The sequence below is a fragment of the Myxocyprinus asiaticus genome, chromosome 26 (genome assembly GCF_019703515.2).
Source record: "Myxocyprinus asiaticus isolate MX2 ecotype Aquarium Trade chromosome 26, UBuf_Myxa_2, whole genome shotgun sequence".
NCBI classification, from domain to species: Eukaryota; Metazoa; Chordata; class Actinopteri; order Cypriniformes; family Catostomidae; genus Myxocyprinus; species Myxocyprinus asiaticus.
In genome coordinates this window covers 5,364,346-5,387,751 of record NC_059369.1, presented here as the reverse complement: position 1 = coordinate 5,387,751, position 23,406 = coordinate 5,364,346, and the positions used below count along the sequence as shown (strand labels likewise).

The 23,406-nt window shown below is 38.8% G+C and overlaps 1 protein-coding gene across 9 annotated transcripts in view; it reads right to left on the bottom strand.

The window, feature by feature from the left end:
* The window catches only part of LOC127417332 (homeodomain-interacting protein kinase 3-like), a 150,613-nt gene extending 128,869 nt beyond the window's left edge, over positions 1-21,744 (bottom strand). For 5 of the 9 annotated variants that reach the window (XM_051657287.1, XM_051657289.1, XM_051657296.1 and 2 more), the window contains exon 1: positions 14,005-14,369. In XM_051657287.1, the coding sequence (XP_051513247.1) occupies positions 14,005-14,071 (67 nt within the window). In that variant the 5' untranslated portion in view covers positions 14,072-14,369. Of the gene's footprint in view, positions 1-14,004; positions 14,371-14,429; positions 14,434-21,453 lie in introns of those variants that run through there. The other 4 variants (XM_051657291.1, XM_051657292.1, XM_051657286.1 and 1 more) reach the window with 4 other exon arrangements.
* Between the last annotated feature and the right edge of the window lie 1,662 nt (positions 21,745-23,406).

Here is a 23,406-nt window from a genome sequence, read left to right as displayed (position 1 = left end):
AACAATGTTTCCATGCTTGTTCAATGAACCATAAACAATTAATGAACATGCACCTGTGGAACGGTCGTTAAGACACTAACAGCTTACAGACGGTAGGCAATTAAGGTCACAGTTATAAAAACTTAGGACACTAAAGAGACCTATATATATATATATATATATATATATATATATATATATATATATATATATATATATATATATATATATAGAATAATCTCTAATTCCTTAAAGAGACAGTACCAGTTTTTAGCACATGTTCAACAAATTAATGGAAATACTTGTAAATAGTACAAATTATGCAATTAAACAAACATGTTACAATATATCTATATATATATATATATATATACACACACACAGGTGCATCTCAATAAATTAGAATGTCGTGGAAAAGTTCATTTACTTCAGTAATTCAACTCAAATTGTGAAACTCATGTATTAAATAAATTCAATGCACACAGAATGAAATAGTTTAAGTCTTTGGTTCTTTTAATTGTGATGATTTTTGGTCACATTTAACAAAAACCCACCAATTCACTATCTCAAGAAATTAGAATACATCATAAGACCAATAAAAAAAACATTTTTAGTGAATTGTTGGCCTTCTGGAAAGTATGTTCATTTACTGTATATGTACTCAATACTTGGTAGGGGCTCCTTTTGCTTTAATTACTGCCTCAATTCGGCATGGCATGGAGGTGATCAGTTTGTGGCACTGCTGTGGTGGTATGGAAGCCCAGGTTTCTTTGACAGTGGCCTTCAGCTCATCTGCATTTTTTGGTCTCTTGTTTCTCATTTTCCTCTTGACAATGCCCCATAGATTCTCTATGGGGTTCAGGTCTGGTGAGTTTGCTGGCCAGTCAAGCACACCAACACCATGGTCATTTAACCAACTTTTGGTGCTTTTGGCAGTGTGGGCAGGTGCCAAATCCTGCTGGAAAATGAAATCAGCATCTTTAAAAAACTGGTCAGCAGAAGGAAGCATGAAGTGCTCCAAAATGTCTTGGTAAACGGGTGCAGTGACTTTGCTTTTCAAAAAACACACTGGACCAACACCAGCAGATGACATTGCACCCCAAATCATCACAGACTGTGGAAACTTAACACTGGACTTCAAGCAACTTGGGCTATGAGCTTCTCCACCCTTCCTCCAGACTCTAGGACCTTGGTTTCCAAATGAAATACAAAACTTGCTCTCATCTGAAAAGAGGACTTTGGAACACTGGGCAACAGTCCAGTTCTTCTTCCCCTTAGCCCAGGTAAGACGCCTCTGACGTTGTCTGTGGTTCAGGAGTGGCTTAACAAGAGGAATACGACAACTGTAGCCAAATTCCTTGACATGTCTGTGTGTGGTGGCTCTTGATGCCTTGACCCCAGCCTCAGTCCATTCCTTGTGAAGTTCACCCAAATTCTTGAATCGATTTTGCTGGACAATCATAAGGCTGCGGTTCTCTCGGTTGGTTGTGCATCTTTTTCTTCAACACTTTTTCCTTCCACTCAGCTTTCTGTTAACATGCTTGGATACAGCACTCTGTGAACAGCCAGCTTCTTTGGCAATGAATGTTTGTGGCTTACCCTTCTTGTGAAGGGTGTCAATGATTGTCTTCTGGACAACTGTCAGATCAGCAGTCTTCCCCATGATTGTGTAGCCTAGTGAACCAAACTGAGAGACCATTTTGAAGGCTCAGGAAACCTTTGCAGGTGTTTTGAGTTGATTAGCTGATTGGCATGTCAAAATATTCTAATTTTTTGAGATAGTGAATTGGTGGGTTTTTGTTAAATGTGAGCCAAAATCATCACAATTAAAACAACCAAAGACTTAAACTACTTCAGTCTATGTGCATTGAATTTATTTAAAACACGAGTTTCACAATTTGAGTTGAATTACTGAAATAAATGAACTTTTCCACGACATTCTAATTTATTGAGATGCACCTGTATATATAGTAACATGTTTGTTTAATTGCATAATATATATATATACACACACACACACACACACACACACACACAACAGTTAGTTCCGGTCCTCGAATCTGATTGGACAAGAGGCATTCCATGAGTACTGATGGTCTCACACCATCAGCACTCGGACGCTTCACTGTGTGTATCACTCCGCTTGTGTTCGTGCCGTTCTAAACTAAAGTGTAAGAGCAGTGCAGATGTGTTAAGAGCTACTGTATGTGTGTCTCTTTACATGTATTTTTTTTTTTTACATTACATATGTTTGCCAGCAGGTGGTGGCAAAAGATTGTGTGTAATATGAGCCAGTTGATGAAGTGAAGTGAATCCGCATCAGTCAGTGTTTACATACAACAGCTCTACGTGATCTCTAATATTACTACTACAATTCTAAAGTTAGAAAATAGCTTTAAACAGCTTTAAACGAACAACTTCAGCATTACGGCTCATCACAATTGAGAGACACAACAGACTGATTAATTACACAATCTCAAGGCGCTTACCTCTTACCGGACTTTCCACATTGGAGAGGACGTGCTGTTTAAAATGGCGGAGGACATTCCGGTTTCTGTATTGAATGACTCTTGCGCACCGGCTAATGCAAAATAGGGAGAAATACCCCCGCTTGGACGGCTATTTTTCCACTGAGAAAGCTGATCTTCAGAAAGCTGACAGCATCTCTGCTTGGGAGTGGCAACAGGTGATCGCACACGCTCCATCTATCTCTCTCTCTCTCTCCCTCTCTCTCTCTCTCACACACACACACACACCCACACACAAACACACACACAAACACACACACATCCATCCTCGTTTATCCAATAACTTGGAAGGAACAGCAAAAGCCATGATACTATTTCAGAAGTGACATTTTTGAATTACTTACGAAGGCTTGGACGCATCATTTGTTTTGAACCAGCAACACAGATTCTGATTCTGAAGAAAGTAGTTCCATGCACAAATGCGTTTTTATGACCGTACTGAGTTTTTCATAATTTTTTTTTATTTACTTGTTTATTGAACTGTTGTATATAAGCAATATCACATTCGCAATCGTGCTATATGGCCCTACATCAGCACTGCTGTGATTCGGCCGCAGGCCGAGTGCCGTAGGTAATCACAGCAGTGCTGATTTAGGGCCATATCACACTCTTGCTCGTGTGATATTGCTTAAATATACACTTTATATATTGTATAAAACAGTATATACACATAATATAATATAATATTTATTGATTGAATACATGTATTTGTTCATTTTTAAAAAGCTAAAATGTGACCAAAATTATGAAAAATGTATAAGATATAATTAGTACAATTAATTTTTTGTAATGTAGCTAGTTAGAAGGTCCCTTGTATAATTGTTATTAACATTTTTATTTTTTGATTCATTTTTATTGATTCATAAATTAACACAAAAAATACAACATATATACGTATATATAATGAATCAAACACTTTAAACATTAAACCCCCACTATATCCCCTCCCCCTACCAAACTCTCAACCCACCCTGACCCCCCCACGAACACCCCTGTGGTCAATAGAATATAGACACACACACAGAAAAACTAAAACAACAACATAAAATAACATTCAATAATCAAGTATAATAAAAATAAATAAATAAATAAAAACTAAACTCTAAATTACTCCCTCCACCGCCCCACCTCGAGATTCCCACAAAAATGCTAAATAATTGCCCCATTTCTTATAGTAAGATTCCCTAGCCCCCATCCTAATGCTCAACCCCTCCTCGAAGGCAGCCACCCTCCCCATCTCCGCGCACCACTCCGGGAATGAGGGTGCTCCATCCGACTTCCAACTCCTCAAAATAACCTGCCTACCAATCATCACACTGGTCAAAACCCAGTCCTTCATGTACTTATCTACCAAATCCATGACCTCCCTATCTCCCAAAATACAGAGTCTGGGGCAGAACGAGACCTGAGTGCCCAACACATCACACACAAAACTTTGCACCTTCAGCCAAAATTCTTTGATCTTAAGGCACCCCCCAAAAACATGGATGGTGTCTCCATCTTCAGTATGGCATCGCCAGCAGATGGGTGTGTCCTTAAGACCAAGCCTATACAATCTAGAGGGGGTCCAATAAAATCTATGTAAAATCTTAAATTGCATAAGGCGAACCCTTGCATCTCTAGATGTAGACTTGATGTTTTTTAGAATCTTTGCCCACATTCCCTCCTCCAATAACAAATTTAAATTTTCCTCCCATAATCTTTTGAGATCATTTAAAGCTCCATCCCCCAGGCTCTGAATTAACAGGGAGTAATACACTGATGCCTCATGACCCTTCCCAAAAGCAGCAATCACCACTTCCAGTGTATCTGCCGCTCTAGGGGGGTGTATGCTACTCCCAAAAACAGAGCAGAGCAGGTGGCGCAGCTGTAAATACTTATAAAATTGAGATCTGGGAATCCCAAAATGTTGAATCAAATTTTCAAAAGATCTCAATACTCCACCCTCATATAGGTCACCGAGTGTATTAACCCCCCTCACAATACAATCTGACCAACAGAAAGGGGACTTATTAATACATAGTTTAGGGTTCAGCCATATGCTCGAGGCAACGTTTAAATAAATATCAGAATTAAACACTCTGGACACTTTTGTCCATATCGAGTACAAATACAAAATAATGGGGTGCGACTTAACCTCTCCAGCTAGTTTAATTGAAAGGCTTTGCAGTGGTGAGATAGGGGCAAGAACTTCCTTTTCAATACAAAACCAGGGAGGAGCTCTCTCAGGTGGAAGCTACCAATGAGCCAAATGTCTAAGACTGAATGTATAATAATAAAATAAAATCTTGGGTAGGCCTAACCCACCTTTGTCAATCGGCCTATGTAACTTACTGAAATTTAACCTGGGACGTTTACCATTCCAAATGAAGGACTTCGCCATGCTATCAAATTGCTTGAAATAAGAGAGGGGGACATCTACAGGGAGAGACTGTAGCAGGTAGTTAAATTTTGGAATACAATTCATTTTAATAACTTTAACCTTCCCAATCATCGATAACTGTAATGAAGCCCACCTGTCGACATCATTCGAAAACCTTTTTATTAAGGGATCAAAATTAACTCTGACTAAATCAGATAAAATTCCCAAATACTTAATTCCCTGTTTGGTCCATTGGAAGGTACCCGGCTGGAAGGCTGTTACTCGACAATACGCTGTCAAAGCCAAAGCTTCAGATTTAGACCAAGTGATTTTGTATCCTGAGAATTTGAAAAGAGTTAATAATTCTGTGGAGGCAAGGCATAGATCTAGTAGGGTCGGAGACGAATAATAAAATATCATCTGCGTAAAGCAGAAGCTTATGCGCCACACCTCCCGCCGTCAACCCTGGAAAATCATCCTCCTTTCTTATCGCGGCTGCTAATGGTTCCAGGGCAAGACAGAACAATAATGGGGAAAGAAGGCAACCCTGCCGGGTGCCCCTATCCAGAGTAAAATAATCTGAAATTAACCCATTTGTTTGCACCGCTGCTACAGGGTGTCTATAAAGTAACTTAATCCAACCAATAAATGTACTCACGATCCCATATATTTCCAAAATCTTAAAAAGATAATGCCATTCTACCATATCAAACACCTTTTCGGCATCAAGAGAGATGGCAGCAACCGGAGATTGATCATTCGCTACTGACCACATGATATTGATGAGACGCCTAATATTATCAGAGGAGCTACGGCCTCGAACAAACCCCACCTGATCTATATGTATAAGTGATGTCATAACTTTGCTTAATCGATTAGCCAGAATTTTGGACAAAATGTTTACATCTAACTGGATCAGGGAAATTGGGCGGTAACTTTTACATTCGCTTGGATCTTTGTCCTTTTTTAGAATCAGACTGATCCGGGCTTGTGTCATGGTTGGCGGAAGCTTTCCGTTCTTTAATGATTCCGTATAAACTTCTAACAAAAGTGGAGCCAGTTCTGTAGCATAAGATTTGAAAAACTCAGAGGAAAAGCCGTCAGGCCCCGGAGCCTTGCCTGTAGGCAAGGTTTTAATTACCTCATCAAGCTCCTCCAAGGTTATCTCAGAATCAAGAGAATTTTTTTTTGCACAGTCGTCAGTTTAGGGAGATCTAATGGTTCCACAAAGTTCCTAATATCTAACCATAGAGATCAAGATAGAACTCTTTAAAGGCATTATTAATATCAATAGCCAAGGTAAATATTTCACCACAAGCAGATTTCACTGAGGGAATGATAGAAAAAGACTCTCTCCGCTTTATATGTCTAGCCAAAAGTTTTCCTGCTTTGTCACCCGACTCAAAGCATGACTGTCTTGCCCTGAATAACCAAAACTCCACTTTCCGTGACAAAATAGTATTATATCTATATTTCAATCGGGTCAATTCTCTGAGGCCATCAGATGACATACGGCGCTTCAGCTCTGCCTCGGCACTTTTATTATTTCCTTCCAACTCCACAAGTTCTTGTGCTTTGGATTTTTTAATGAATGAGGCATACTGTATGATCCGACCCCTAAGAACCGCCTTAAGTGCCTCCCAAGACACACACACAGAGGATACTGAGGACCAGTTGGTCTCCATATAAACATTGATTTCAGCCTTTAACATTTGTTGGAAATCAGGATTTTGCAAAAGGGACACATTAAGGTGCCAACTATATGATTTTTTTCTCTGTATATGGCAACACCTCTAAACTCACCAGAGCATGATCTGAGACTAAGATATTTCCAATTGAGCAATCAACAACAGATGAAATGAGGTATTTGGATATAAAAAAAAAATCTATTCCAGAATAAATCTTACGGACTGATGAAAAAAAATATATAGTCCCTACCAGATGGGTTCAGAAGTCTCCAAATATCTGTAAGACCAAGATTTTTACACATCCTGTGAAGTGTCAATGTTGCTCTAGGGGGCTTACACACATTTGCTTCACTATGATCAAGGACTGAGTCTAACAAAAGATTAAAGTCTCTTCCCAATATTATATCACGAGGGGTGCCAGCGGTTTGCAGCATCCCTTCAAGATCTATAAAAAAGCCCTGATCATCAGCGTTAGGTGCATAAATATTAGCCAAAATCAACTTTTGCCTTTGAATTTCAGCTAAAACAATAATGACTCTTCATAATTTATCTTTAATCTGTTTGAGACATTTGAATTGTAGATGTTTATTTACCAATATAATGACTCCCTTGCTCTTACTTGAGCCAGCACTAGAAAAAACATGTCCACCCCATATCTTCCCGAATTTTTCAGCTTCTTGCGGGGAGAGATGTGTTTCTTGAAGAAACACTATATCATATTTCTTACGTTTAAGAAAAGTAATAACCTTCCTTCTTTTTATGGGGTGCCCCAACCCATTCAAATTCCATGTGGAGAGAGATAGTACACTCATATTAACATTTGACATTTTGATATAGTAGAAAAAAATAAATTGTTTGTCAAAAACAAAATTATACAGACCACATTCCCCATTAGTGAAACCATCAAACCCCAAACTTCCCCCCGAACAAAACAAACAGAAAAAAGAAAAACGTGCGCTTCAACCCCGCGCACGACAGCGCCAACCGGCGACAATCCCTCTAAACTCAAAAGGTCCATGAACGCCCACGAGTCCCCACGACAACTTTGCCATTGGACTGCTCAATTTTGCCTCACAAATTTGTGAGGCAAAATTACATAACAGAAAATACTTTGTCAAATAAACCCTAGCAAATAGGAAGAATGAACACACAAAGAATGTGTAGATTCATTCACAGAACTGTCTCAAAGGTGTGATCTTTCACAAAACAAATTCCAGCCGATATAAAACAGTTCAGATTCCCTGGACAGACAAACGAATGTTCAGTGAGCCAGCTGCTATGAGTTCAACGGATGAAGTAATCATTCCAGTGTCCCGTAAAAACACTCAACAAAACAAACTACAGCCAGCAGGAGGAATAAGCACAAAGAACGAACAGATTAATCCACAGCTGTTCCAAAGGAGTGTTATTCAACAGAACAAGCTCCAGCTTCCAGACGGAACCAACACGAAAAGAAACAAAACCGGCATCCCGGTTCCCCAGATGGTCGAGACAATTCACTCGTAGGCCGCATAAAAGTATATACTATGACTTACACAATCCGTCAACTTTATAAAAGACATCCTTTGTGTGAGCATGTAGATATTTTGCGGTCATCCGCAGTGTCCACCCCCAAACCGGCCTGGAACTTCAATGCAAAAGTAATCCTTCATCAATGCAAAAGTCTCTTCAAGGAAAAGTGTTACTCACAAAACAAGCTCCAGTCGCTCGGCGGAGCCAACACAGTTTACTCAGTCAATGATTCAATAAAAGACATTGCCTGATTTGGACATGTAAATACTTTGCGACCGACCTTCGTTTCTATTCTCAATTTGGCCGGGAACATCAGAGCAAACAAGATATTTTTCTGATGTAAGAGTTTCTTACATTCCTTGAACCGATCGCGTTTCTCTCTTGTCGAGTTCGCAAAGTCCGGGAACAAGAAAATATTATGGTTCTTCCAAGAAAGCTTCCCTTTGCTCCTCGCCTGGCGCAACAGCAGATCTTTATCAGATGATCTCAGAAATCTGTCTTTTAGCCTGTTATGTCGCGCAGACTCGGGAAAAGCTCGTCTAGGAATTTCACCATATCTCTGCCCTCCTCATGCTCAGGAATTCCAACAATTCGAACATTATTCTACAGCTTCTATTCTCAAGATCTTCAAGCTTTTCAAGAATACGTTCCAGATCAACTTTGATCGCGGGCAGATTAGCGGTTAATTCCCTCTCCGAAGATTCCAGAAAATCGATTCGTTTCTCAGCATCCGACACTCTTGTAACTATCTCAGAGAATTTTATTTCCATCGCCGTAATCGATCGTCGTATTATAACGAGATCCTCAAAGTCAGCAAGAACCTTCGTCAACATCACCGAAATGCTGGACAACTGACGCTGGATCTCCTCTCCCGCCACGCCATCCAAATCGAATCCCCTGTCGTGGCTTTCATCCTGAACACGTAAGTGTCTTTTAATGTCTCCAGAGCCCGAGAATTTTGATTTGTAACTGGGTGTATCAAATTTCACCAAATTATAACATGAAAATAATCAGTGCGCAGAGCTCGTCGCTCACACGTATGCTTCTTGCATGCCGTCACGTGACCCCCAGTCCCCTGTATCATTAACAGAATCATCTGGGAGAAAATTTCTTTCATATGTAATCGAGAGCTTGTGAATATGCCCAGCTTGTATTATACCCAGCCCTAATACTGAGGTTTAGGGGTTTATTCAAATCCTTAACCCCTAGTATGAGCAATAGTCCTAATTTTTTCAGAACCAGGACTAGTAACAATCTTAAGCAACCCTGATTTAACACAGTGGTTTTGTTTTGTTGTGATAGGAGGGGCTGAATCTCATTCCAAAGGTCAAAAAGCAAGGTAGTCGGCGATCTGAACCAAATGCAAGGACAAGAACACAAGGCCATAAAGCAAGTTTCATTATGCATGTTTTCCCAGAATTCTGGTGCTGGAGATGAAAAACAAAAAAGTCATTTCTGAGCTACCCCTTTAAATGTAAATTCCACTGAGTCACAACATGAGCTGTAGTCTGGTCTATTTTGGTGGCAGGCCTCACCACAGTAAGTAACACGGGCAGGAGTGGACATGAATGTGCACTCTGCAGGACTCAGATGGCAGCCGAGCTATCGTGTGACTTCACTATTGAACTCTCCCGCTACTAAATGAGCTCATTCTTCAGAAACAGCAAAGCACTGCTGTTGAAAAGAGAGATGGCCAGCCTTTACCCCGCAACACAATAAGCTACATGCAAACACTTTTTTGGATATGGGGTTGCCTTAGATCGAAAATGACTTGCCAACAAACTTCATTTCTACTGTAAAAATGATCAACATTATGGGTTTCTTTTTTTTTTTTTTTTTTTTTACAAGACAAACAGCTTTTTAAACAGCATTTAATCCACATGAGTTTCTCTAATGCATAGCAAATTAGTTTATTTTTATTTTACACTTGCCTGTTCCACTGCAGATGCATGCTCACAACATCTCTTTGGCTTTCTTTGAGCTCTGAATTCATTTTCGAATGTGACATACTACAAGTATATGAACAATTTCTGAAAATTTTGTATGTATAAGACTATAATAGTTTTCATCATCCATGTTAAAACTGCAAGATATGGTTTATGTGGACAGTTCTTTCATCAACATGCACGATGCCCCGACAGCTTTCACATTTGCGTGCTGTCTCCGTGTTTATAGCCGCGTCTTCCACTGGGTGCGCTTAGATGCGATATACAATATGGAACCAGTCGTCGAGAAAACAGGATTTAATTATCTGCTTAACGTGCCTGAGACTTGAAGTTTTGGGCTCATAACTCAAATATGCTCATTGAATTTATTTTTTTCTTAATCCAAAGTTGTAAGATTGTAAGTGTTAATAGCTCAAACAATTGGGTACAAAATTGAGGCTATGGGGAATACCCATAATGCCTTGCACCTGAATTATTTAATTATGTTTCTTTGGTCAAAGGGAACTAATGGGGGCATTTATATAGTTGTCATTACGAATTCATAGATGTTTCAGCTCTTTTATCGTATATGTTGTTTTGTTGCAAGTAGGTTTCGTGTGATGTCACCATTAGGGTGATCTGTGTCCCCTCCTAGTGCATATAAAAATAAAGTACAGGTGTCTTTGCATTTCTATAGAGAATTACGTTTATTTAATGATTTACCTACAGTATAATCAGTTATAATTTTTAAGATGTGTTAGTGTATGACCAAAATTTGAGTCCATTCAATTAAGATTATTAATTAGAAACAACAACATTTAAATATCAAATCTGAGATAAGTCTATTTACATTAAGGTAACTAAATGCAGCTAGTTAATTTCATTCTATATGAACACCAAGTTTAGTGAAATGAATTACACAAGTTTGGAGATGCCACTACTTAATTCAATTGAGGGAACGAGTTAACTCAATCAGTTGAGTAGAGACAACTTATTAGCACTTTATAATGATTAATAATATTGACAAATATCGACAAAAACATGCATTATAACTCGTTATAATAACTTTTGTGAATAAGTCATTATTATGTATAACAGATCATTAATGCACATTCAAGTAGTTTGAATTTCGGGAAACTTTGATTCATATATTTCCACATAATCGTTTAAAAATATTCAAGATATATTCTAACTGTCTTATCTTTAAAACTGTAGAGATACTACTGATCATACCAGCAATATATGTTTGTAAATTAGTAATGAAAATTATTAAAAGTTAATTAAAGTTCATTTAACTTAGTACTAACTAAAAACAACTTGCATTCTAGCTTCTTTTTTTTTTTTTCTCTCCCCTTCTCACCCCAGTTTGGAATGCCCAATTCCAATTAAGTCCTCGTGGTGGTGTAGTGACTTGCCTCAATCCAGGTGGCGGAGGACGAATCTTAGTTGCCTCCGTGTCTGAGACCATCAATCCGTGCATCTTATCACATGGCTTGTTGCACCTAGCGTGTGTGGAGGCTTCACGCTATTCTCCGCAGCATCCACGCACAACTCACCACGCGCCTCACCGAGAGCGAGAACCACACATTATTGCGACCACGAGGAGGTTACCCCATGTGAGTCTACCCTCCCTAGCAACTGGGACAATTTGGTTGCTTAGGAGAACTGGCCGGAGTAACTCAGCACGCCCTGGATTCGAACTTGCGACTCTAGGTGTGGTAGTCAGTGTCAATACTTGCAGCTACCCAGGCCCCTCACATTCTAGCTTCTTAATCACAACGTTAAAACAGCAAATTGTCATTTCCATTTGACATTAGTGATTAAAGCAAGTGATGAACACATTTTGGAGTGTAAATGAGCTTATTTTATTGGCTACATAATGGAAGTTTAGCACGCATAGTAATGTGTTTTTTTTTTTTTTTTTACACTTGCCCCATTCCACTGCAGATGCATGTTCTCAACATTTGTCTGGCTTTCTTTTAACTTTGTTACATTTTGAATTGTGACCCATTCATACAACAAAATCCATATTTTGGTTGTTAAAAACTACACAAGACTTCGTCATCATTTATTAAATAAAACTGCAATATCTGGCTCAACTCTAAAATTATGTTCTTTAATATCATTTACAAACATTAAAACCTTATTTAATGCATAACAGATGTACATCCAAATATTTAGAAAAGTCATGAAACTTTGATTCACATCATTTTCATACAGTATACTATAGGCTGTCCTATTACATCATGATGGCGCCGCGGATGGCAGCCTTGGTGTGGAGCGCTTCTCTTGTTTTGTTGTTTTTGTTTGTTTGTCCTGTGTTTAGTAATCTTTTTCCAGTCAGTTTTACAGAGATGAACTGCTGAACATTCGACAGCATATACCAGTCAATCTTTTCCCAGATTTTGAATATTCAGACGTTTTGTTTGACATTTTAGTTGGAGGCGCGGCTGTGTTGTTTAAACGTGCTATGAGACGCAGGCGAGGGAGACGAGCAGGAGCGCTGGTCAAACTCCGTCGGCGGGGCTTTTGAACAATGCTGCAGAATATTCGTCTTGTGACTCCGCTCTCTTCCTAACCAAACGGACGAACTACATCTCCTCACCCACACAAACAAGGCCTTTTCAACCTCTGCTGCCTTGTGCTCCACAGAAACCTGGCTGAGTGAAGCCATTCCGGACAGCGCGTTACATCTGACGGGCTTTCAGCTGTTCAGAGCAGATCGCATCGCGGAGTTAACGAGGAAAACGAGAGGCGGTGGAACATGCTTCTACATCAATGAAAGTTGGTGTACAGATGTAACAACGTTAAAGAAGATGTGCTGTCCTAATTTGGAAGCGCTCTTTATTAACTGTAAGCCGTTCTACTCGCCACGGGAGTTTTCCTCGTTTATTCTGGTGAGTGTGTATATCGCGCCAAACGCGTGTTTGAATGCTGCGCTGCAACAGCTGGCTGATCAAATCACAGACACAGAACAACAATACCCGGACTCAGTTATTATTATTCTTGAGAATTTTAACAAAGCAAACCTCACACGTGAACTGCCCAAATACAAACAGCACATTACATGCCCAGCCAGAGACAGAAATATACTGGATCACTGCTACACAACAATAAAGGATGCATATCGCTCTGTTCCTAGAGCAGCTTTGAGACTATCTGATCACTGTCTGGTTCATCTTCTTCCAACCTACAGACAGAAATTAAAATCTGGACCAATGAAGCAGAGCTGGAACTACAAGCCTGCTTTGACTGCACTGACTGGAGCATTTTTGAGGCTGCAGCCACAGACCTGGACGAGCTCACAGATACTGTTACATCATATATCAGTTTCTGTGAGGATATGTGCATTCCTACTAGGACTTATTTAACAATGACAAACCATGGTTTACAGCGGAACTCAGGCAGCTTCATCAGGCCAAAGAGGATGCTTACAGAGTTGGGGATAAAGTCTTGTACAATCAGGCAGGGAACACACTGAATAAGGGAATCAGAGTGGCTAAAAGAAGATACTCTGAGAAGCTGAAAAACAAGTTTTCAGCTAACGACCCTGCATCAGTGTGGAGTGGCATGAAACAACTTACGAATTACAGGACTCCTACCCCCAACCCTGTGGTGGACCAAAAACTGGCTGACGACTTGAATGTGTTCTACTGTAGATTTGAAAGGCCCAATCTCACACCCCACACCCACTCTGAACTTCACGTCACACAAACACCAACACCTTCTGCAACCCCCCCTCCTCCCCCCTCCTGCTACTCAACCTGCACTTAAGATCTGTGAAGATGATGTGAGCCGCGTCTTTCGAAAACAAAGGATAAGGAAAGCACAGGGCCCAGATGGCGTTTCACCTGCATGTCTTAGATCCTGTGCTAACCAGCTGGCCCCCATCTTCACACAGATCTTCAATAGATCACTGGAGCAGTGTGAAGTCCCATGCTGCTTCAAACGTTCCACTACCATCCCCATCCCAAAGAAACCAAAAATCTCAGGACTTAATGACTACAGACCTGTCGCCCTGATGTCTGTGGTAATGAAGTCATTTGAGAGACTGGTGTTGGTCCACCTGAAAGACATCACTGGACCCTTTCTAGATCCCCTTCAATTTGCTTATCGAGCAAACAGGTCTGTGGATGATGCAGTCAACATGGGATTGCATCATATCCTGAAACATCTGGACAGACCAGGGACATATGCAAGGATCCTTTTTGTGGACTTCAGTTCAGCTTTCAACACCATCATCCCAGCTATTCTCTGGACTAAATTACACCAATTTTCTGTTCCCACGTCTATCTGTCAGTGGATTACCAGCCTTCTGACGGACAGGCAGCAGCTTGTGAGACAGGGGACATTCACTTCCAGCACCTGTACAATCAGCACTGGTGCCCCCCAGGGATGTGTGCTCTCCCCACTACTCTTCTCCCACTACACCTACGACTGCATCGCCAAGGACCCCTCTGTCAAGCTCCTGAAGTTTGCAGACGACACCACTGTCAACAGCCTCATCCGAGATGATGATGTGTCTGCATACAGAAGGGAGGTTGAACAGCTGGCTGTCTGGTGCAGTCAAAACAACCTTGATGTATATGTATATATATTCATATATGTGTTTATATGTGTATATGTATGTATATGTATATGTGTGTATATATGCGTGTGTGTATGTATGTATATGTGTATGTATATATTGTCTATTATGTATCCTATATATACTTTTTTCTTTTCAATATTTATCTATTTTTTATTCAATTTTAATTATTTTTTAAAAGTCTTGTTGCTGTTTTTGTATTGTTGTGCCCTGGAAGCTCCTGTCACCAAGACAAATTACTTGTATGTGTAAGCATACTTGGCAATAAAGCTCATTCTGATTCTGATTCTGAATTGACCTAAAGTCCAACCCTCTTTAAACAGCAACCTAAGGTAATTTACTGGTGCGTGACGTCTGTTCTGACACTAGGTTGTATTAACGAGAAAAGTTAAAACAAACCAAAGGATAACACCGATCAGGAGCTGAAAAAGGAGTCCAGTAGCATGGCACCTCATGACTGACAATGCTAGTGAAAAAAAAAAAAAAAAAAAAAGTAGTGACAGAGTTCCAACTCTTTTGACCAATACATTTCCATGACTTATCCGGTAATCACGATATAAAAGGATTTTTTTTTTTTTTTTAATCATACGCCAATAAAATAGTTTAGAGCAGAGCAAGACTCGAGAAATTCTGTATTCCCTATAGAAAACCCATTTTACTTCCGTAATATGAAATTTCCGAGTGAAACAGTAATATTCAGCAAGAATAAAATATTTTGGCAGGACTTTATTTTATCCATAGGGAATTAACTGGATGGTGAAGTGTGTTCTCTATATGAGAAAGAGATGGGTTAAAAATTAAGGAGGACCAAAAAGGAAAGTTGTTTCTTAAAGCTGAAGAGTGTTATTGTCATCATATGGAACTGCAAAAATAATTTTTTTTAAATACATTTCCCCAAACACTTTCCTGTCAGCCCTTGGTCGTTGAGCAGATAATCCCGCCCAAAACTCATACCGCTGACCAAAATGTTGCTATGTCCAGATGCTAAAACAAATAGCGCCTTTTCAGGGGAATCAACCTATGAACATTTAGGCTAACTCATAGTTGTCTCTAGGGCTGGGCAATATACAATAAATATTTTCACAATATTTTTATTTAAAAAAATTATAATCTTGCGATATCCGATTACATTGTCAACCCCTGCCACCACAGCCGAGGGATTGGTGAATATTTCTGCACGCACTTCACTTCCACCAGTCGATTTTGCTTTAAAAATTGAATTCATTTATTGAAACATGTAAAGCTTAAAGTCACACTGAAGTGCCTTGACAAGCAGGGTAGTGCAAAATTCAGAATTTCAGAATTGACTCCCTTTCAATTCATGAGTTGGAATTTGAACTGAATTGGCCACGCCCCACAGGAAGCTGAACTGGAATTTGAATTGGAACGATAGGAAGTGGAATTTACCGAATTGCAATTCAAAGAAATTCAAAACAGTCACTGTCAAAACAGTCAAAACACTCACTACTAGGACTTTAATTAGTCCAAGACACATTTTTTGACAAACAATTACGTTATTATCTTTTACCAAGTATGCCTGTTTTTCGCTAATGGGTAGAATTACACTTTTAAACTTTTTAGACATAACATTTCTAAATAATAATAATAATAATAATAATAATAATAAAGCTAAAATTAACAAAGCCATCAAAATAAATTTTGTTTTTTTCTGTACAGCAGTAGAAAAGTGAAAAGTTGTTTGCAAAATACTTCATGAAAATTGATTTATTTATTTTTTTAAATAATTTATTATGGTATGTGTTTGTTTTTAAGTTGAATTAATGAACTTAATTTTAAGTAAATTAACCTAAGTCAACCTGCCATGACTTTAACATTTTAGTTGTACATATAAAATATTAATTTGACATATTTAACAATTACATATTAAAATTAAGTTAACTTTACAAATGTGTCTTAAACTGTCAACTTTATCCTATCCAACTGCTTCCTTTATTGACATGATTTTAAACTGTTCAATATTCTAAGCATCTCAACATTTCTATAAATATATATTTCATGGAAAGTGATGTACTTGCTGCCTTAAAGGTGCACTCAGTAATTCTAATCCAATACACTTTTTGTCAAATTCTGCAAATATCTCCTCACAGTCTGCTAGCTGTCCGTTCTGTGGGTGGGCTGAAAATAAATCTAGTATTTGTACACAGCCCTGGCTCTGTACATGGGACAAAAACAAAGTGGATCAGACCGATCCACACAACACTACTCCAGCCAATCAGCAACATGGGGTGGTTCTTGCACGTGCATAGGATGGGGGGTGGGGGAAGAGCGAGAGGGAAATTCATTAGAAGAGCGACAGCAAATCTGGCTGATGCGAACTTTCTAAACTCCAAGGAGGACAAATGGCTGAGAAACAGACAAAGATAAAAAGGTCAGGCGAATATAAACTAAAAAAGAAGGATTATGATAAGTCGAGGGCTAGGAGCCGCGTCAACATTGGCGAGGCTTTTCAGCGGTGGAGAGACCTCAGAGAGGTAAAAGGCTTGAAGATGGATGCAGAAGTTGCTCCTTTTCTTCTCGATAGGTGGGTAACATAAATTTCGCTATGTTTCACAGAACCCATATATGCTGTTGTTGTGATGTTAGATTTAGTAGCAGGAGAGTTGTGAGTGTCTGGAGCTGGTGTGCGTAAAACCGTCTCGTCTTCTCTGCAAGTTATCTTAGCAGCAGCAACTTACTGTAGCAAAAGTTTGCTAACCCACTACACAGCTAATGTTATTTACATTGCTTGCTGTGTTGTTGTTCGCTCTAATCGTCTAATGGTATTTGTCCGCACAACGTTTGCAAAGGGTTTTATAGCCACAAAGATTTAAAAACATATGTTTGGTAGCACCCTCTTCGGTCACTGTGGTTTTGTATGTTACTGTAAAATCAAATTAAACAACTAACTCTCGCTAGTTCTAGTTGCTGTGTTTAATATGCTGTTTTTGTGCTTGCTTGTCTGTCGTTTATTAACACATTAGATTATTACTTTGCTTCACTTCAGCTATGAGAAAGAGACCTCCACTTCCACGCCTTATAAGCCCGGAGCGTCTAAACCATCTCCATCGCCCGTGTCAAGCATTGGCTCTCAGTCTTTGTCCGAAAGTTGAGGTCGTTCCCTTGGCAATGCGCGTGCATGAATTTGGGGGGCGGAGTTTCTAAAGGAGCACTGAAGGGAGGGGTGTGTTTGTTTTGGCAGTTGAGTTCGAATATCAACAGTTTCTCAGGAATCGCTGAGTGCACCTTTCATCCAATAATATCACATTTTTACTCATCACATGAACACTTATGAAAACTATTTCTTTATTTATTTTTTAATGGCATGCAAAGACCTCGATACTTTGTACATAAAACCTGACAAGGTTAACAATCAGCAAACTAGGGATGGGACGATATCTCGAATTTCAATATATTGCAAACCCAAAAAAATTACAAACCATTTTGTGGCATAACTCGATATTTTGAAATTTGCAACATTCTGTCCATGTGATCAGAAATGAAATGACCCGTCAAACATCATAATCTCTTTATCGCTTGATTTTACCACTACAGCGCTTTTTTTCTACACTGTTTACAGAGTTCACACAAGGTCCTTGAAGTGCTTAAAGTGCTTGAATTTAGCTACTTAAGTACTCTAATACCTGGAAAATCGCCTTGTTTTGATAAGAAAGTGCTTGAGAATCAAACTGATAGTTTCATCCGTGTAATGTGTGTCCATTGAAGATGAGGCAACTCCACTTTCATTGAATAAGGCTATGTTCAGACTGCAGGCAAATCGGATTTTTTCTCAAATCAGATCTTTTCAGGCCGACTGTCTGCACTATTAATTGCAAATGATCAAATCAGATTTTGCGTGTTCAGATATAACCAACCTATCTGCATGGGTTGCTTTGGTAACGACATAGGCGTACCCATGTGGCGATGCTTTCAAAACAGATGCGGTGAAAATGGAGGTGCATCATCTCGCTCCCCAAATAAGCGCCCTGTCCAGTCGCGGTGCAGAACTCCTCCGTCGCACAAGAAAAATTCAGCGACGGAGGAGACTGGTAAATATTGTGATGTTCCATGCTGCAGTCACCGATTTTTGACTTCATCATTGTGTGTCGTGTTAAGAGTGACGCAAAAGACCATTTGAAATCCAATTTGAGCAGCCAGAGCGTCCGGACTGAGACGCATCTGAAAAAATCAGATTTCAATCGCATTTGAAACCACCAACCGATATGGTTTGAATCAGATTCAGAAAAATCTGATTTCATGTGGTTTTTTGCTGTCCAGACTATCAAAAACTCATCTGGAGTCAATCTGGATATGCAAAAAAATTGGATTTTTAGTGGCAGTCTGAACAAATGGTAAATGGTCTGCACTTATATAGCGCTTTTTTAACCTTAGTGGTTCCAAAGCGCTTTATACTGTGACTCATTCACCCTTTCACGCACACACTCACACACCAATGATGGCAGAGCTGCCATGCAAGGTGCTAGCCTGCCATTGGGAGCAAATTAGGGTTCAGTGTCTTACCCAAGGACCAAGAACAAGGCCTAGTGTGCCTTAATATCCTCTCTGTTCTTTACGGTCAGATAAAAACTTACAAGAAATATTAATTTTAATCTCACACAGCATGGATGCGCTAAAGAAACCGAGAGATTCTTGTTGATGTTCACTGTGAAATGCATGTTGAAACTCTTAAAGTGACAGTACCTTTTTAGCGTTTCTTACACAAATAAAAGTAAACTCAATGTTTTCACTTGTAAATTGTACACATTATTTCAAACAGTGATAGCTCATATCATTATTATATATACCATGATATAATATTAATTAATAGAATGTAGAATTTTTGTATTTTTACGAAGTGTTTTATAAACCATTTTTTACAATGCGATTCTAATAATAATAGCAAACAAATTATTAAAAAATATACTATTCAATTTCACATACTTTTTTCAGGACAGGTTCTTTTCAGTTCTATTGCTTGTTCTGCAAACAATCAGTCTGAATGTAGCCCACATGAGCAACTCTTATTATTTAAACTTTGAGCATTTATATTGCGTATTAAGGAACTTTATTTTGATGAGATATTATCATGTGTATTTTGCTCAATCTTTTTTTTTTCAGAAAAAAAAAAAAAATCTGTAGTATTTTGTAATTTAAGTGTTATTATATCGAATCGAGATTATATCGAATTGTGAACCTCATATCGTATATTGAACGAATCGTGAGATAACCATATCGTCCCATCCCTACAACAAATTGATCATTTTATTAGAGAAACAAACTCATCCTGATATTACAAAACAAGTCACCTACCGTGACAACAAAATCAACAACAAAAATGTACATAAAACCATGCAATCAACCAAACAATGCAAACATATTATTCATGCCCAAGTGCATGCTGGCAAGAGGCTGAATGGGACTTGACCACACAAACTTTTTTTTTTTTTTAAGTGTAGGCCAATTTAAACTTACTTAAATGCATTAATCCAACTCTCTGCTGTGCTTGATGGTTCAACTTAAAAATAATTTTAGTATGTGGTAATAAAAAAAATCTCCATTGAGATGCATTGCTTGCAATCTTTCATTGTTTTTTCAGCATTATTTACCTGATCTAAGAAATTTTTTTGCACCATAATATTTCTGGAAATACCCCATTTGTTATGCATGTGATAATCCTATAATGTTTCATGATACACTGAAAAATCAACCATGTTGATGAGTGCTGCTCAATTTGCTGTTTTGACTTATTTCCTACTGACACAGGAAGTGGGGGTGAGACATGTCGAATGACTCGTCCTATTTTGAAAAATAGCCAATAGTATGTAGTTTACAGCCACACAAACCCCTTCACCACGCGGTACCTGTGAAACTTGAGAAGCGATCTCAATACCGGCCAGCTTTTCTAAAGTTTTGATAACCGAATTATCTAACTGTCAACACTACAACTGTATATATATCCATATATGTGTATATATGTATATTATATATGTGTGTGTGTGTGTATATATATATATGTGTGTGTGTGTATATATGTGTATATATATATATATATATATATATATATATATATATATATATATATGTGTGTGTGTGTGTGTGTGTGTGTGTGTGTGTGTGTGTGTATGTATATATATATATATATATATATGTCTATTGTGTATTGTATATATACACTTTTTTCTTTTCAATATTTATCTATTTTTTAAAGTGTTGTTGCTGTTTTGTATTGTTGTGTACTGGAAGCTCCTGTCACCAAGACAAATTCCTTGTATGTCATATTTGGCAATAAAGCTCATCCTGATTCTGATATTAATTAATTAACTACTGATCAGTTCAGCATTGCATAATGTTTGCTAATGACTTATTATTGGCAGCTATTATAAAGCTATAAAACACGCTTCTTCCTCTTAGTCTATCCAATTTTCTAACCTCAAAAGAGCCGTTACTTTTTAACTTGATTATTTCTCATGAAATAGAAATGCCGACTCATCATTCCCATTTCAGCTTAACCATTAAAGCAAGTGATGAAGAACTTTTCGAGTGTAAAATTGCTTATTTCACTGACTTCATATTGGCGGTGGTGTCTCAAATCAGTTGAGATGGAACTAGACAGCATTGCTGGGCATCATAGGCATGTTCGAGCATTCGAATCGAATCATCCAGGTTCGAATCTTCACGCTGCGAATCTAATATTCGACACGACGATGCCGACAGATGCTATCTAGGTAGACAACTCACTAGAATTTGCCGCACAGCCAGTGTGATCATCCGTTTTATGTTTGATTGACTTGTTCCATAAACATCAAGTGTAAATACATGATCAGACAAGAACACAAGATCTCAGATCACTCGGATTAATAAAATAAAGTCTTACCTTTCACACGGAGTAACAGTAGGTATTATCCAGGTGCTCTCCGATCATTTTACACACTTATTCTGAAGTCACAGCATGTAGATGTGTGGGCTCTCATACTGCTGCCATCTTGTCATGAGTCCACAAAACCAGCTACCTTCACATTTTACACCTCAAATAACTCAACAGTACACGCGATCCGCAACACAGAAGCGATCCCGGGGCTCTTTTCTTGGTGGTCTGAGCGGTGGAGCCCATGTTGTGTGCGGGGAAGAGCGGCACTAACAGTCAATATGATCTCTCTCTCTCTCTCTCTCTCTCTCTCTCTCTCTCTCTCTCTCTCTCAGCTGCGGGTGGAACGTTTGCTGCATAGGCCGAACTAATCGATCGACGAGAGACCCAAAACACACGATGCAGGCATGTCAACAACCCATAAGAAACACAACATGGTAGCCATAGTCACTGCCAGGGTTGGGAGTGTTACTTTTGAAATGTATTCTACTACAGATTACAGAATACATGCTGTAAAACGTAATTTGTAACGTATTCCGTTAGATTACTCAAAGTCAGTAATGTATTCTAAATACTTTGGATTACTTCTTCAGCACGAGTAGATTTTTTCACTTGTTTTGACTATAAAAACTCTGCCAGTACAGTAAGACAAAACACACATATCATTAGCAGTGTTGTTTCTAAAACATGATAAATTAAATTGATCTTGTTTTAAGGATTTTTAGATATTTTTACAGGAAAACAATACAAAAATTATCATCAAGAATATGATGTTTGCCCTAATATCAAAGGTCTTACTAGAAAAAAAGAAAATCGTGTCTGGTAACGTGCATGTAAAATGGCTAGAAATAGCATTTAAGCTTAGCGTAAAGCTGACAATTTACACAAAGTTTATTTCTATTTCTTCTGCTCCAAACTTACTTCAAACTTACTTCTCTGTCTGCTCGTATGAATGTAACACATCATAAGAAAGTGTTTCACCGCTGTTCAAATGCACTTTGGATCACATCATTTATATGTATAAATGTTTTTCATCTGAAAGGACTAAATATTAAATGAAACAAATGACAATAAAATGCAAAGTAATCTCTTCAGTAATCAAAATACTTTTTGAATGTAACTGTATTCTAATTACCAATGATTTAAATTATAACTGTAGTGGAATACAGTTACTTATATTTTGTATTTGAAATACATAATCCCGTTACATGTATTCCGTTACTTCCCAACCCTGGTTACTGCCAATAACCAAGTTTTACCAATCACTTCTAGGGTTGTTCCACCTTTTAATTTATTCATTTGATTTTGTTTAATGTTTATCTATGTCAAAATATGTAGGCTATTATTTTAGAGCAGTCTTGTTTAGTGTCATCCCAATCTGTGGTTAAGTCAGAAATATACAGAGCCCGTCCAGGTTTTTAGCCGTCTGTGTTGCAGAAGTATTTTTTCCATTAATTTTTTGCATAGAGATTTCATAAAATCCTCCATAACAGAGTTGTAAGCCAGATTGACAAGACTGCGGCGATTGCGACCTGTCCGAGACCCAAGACCAAAAAGGGGGTGAGACAGTTGCTGGGGCTGGCTGGCTATTACAGGAGGTTTGTGCCTAATTATTCGGACGTCACCAGCCTGCTGACTGATCTCACTAAAAAGGGGGCTCCCGACCCGGTCCAGTGGACGGAGCAGTGCCAACAGGCGTTCACGCAGATCAAAGCCACTCTTTGCGGGGGGCCGCTTTTGCATGCACCTAATTTCCCTCTCCCTTTCCTATTACAGACGGACACTTCAGACAGAGGGCTGGGGGCCGTACTCTCACAGGTGGTGGAGGGGGAGGAGCACCTGGTGCTGTACATCAGCGTAAGCTCTCTTTGAGGAAACGAAGTACAGCACCATGGAAAAGGAGTGTCTGGCCATCCAGTGGGCGGTCCTCACCCTCCGGTACTACCTGCTGGGGTTGGCCGT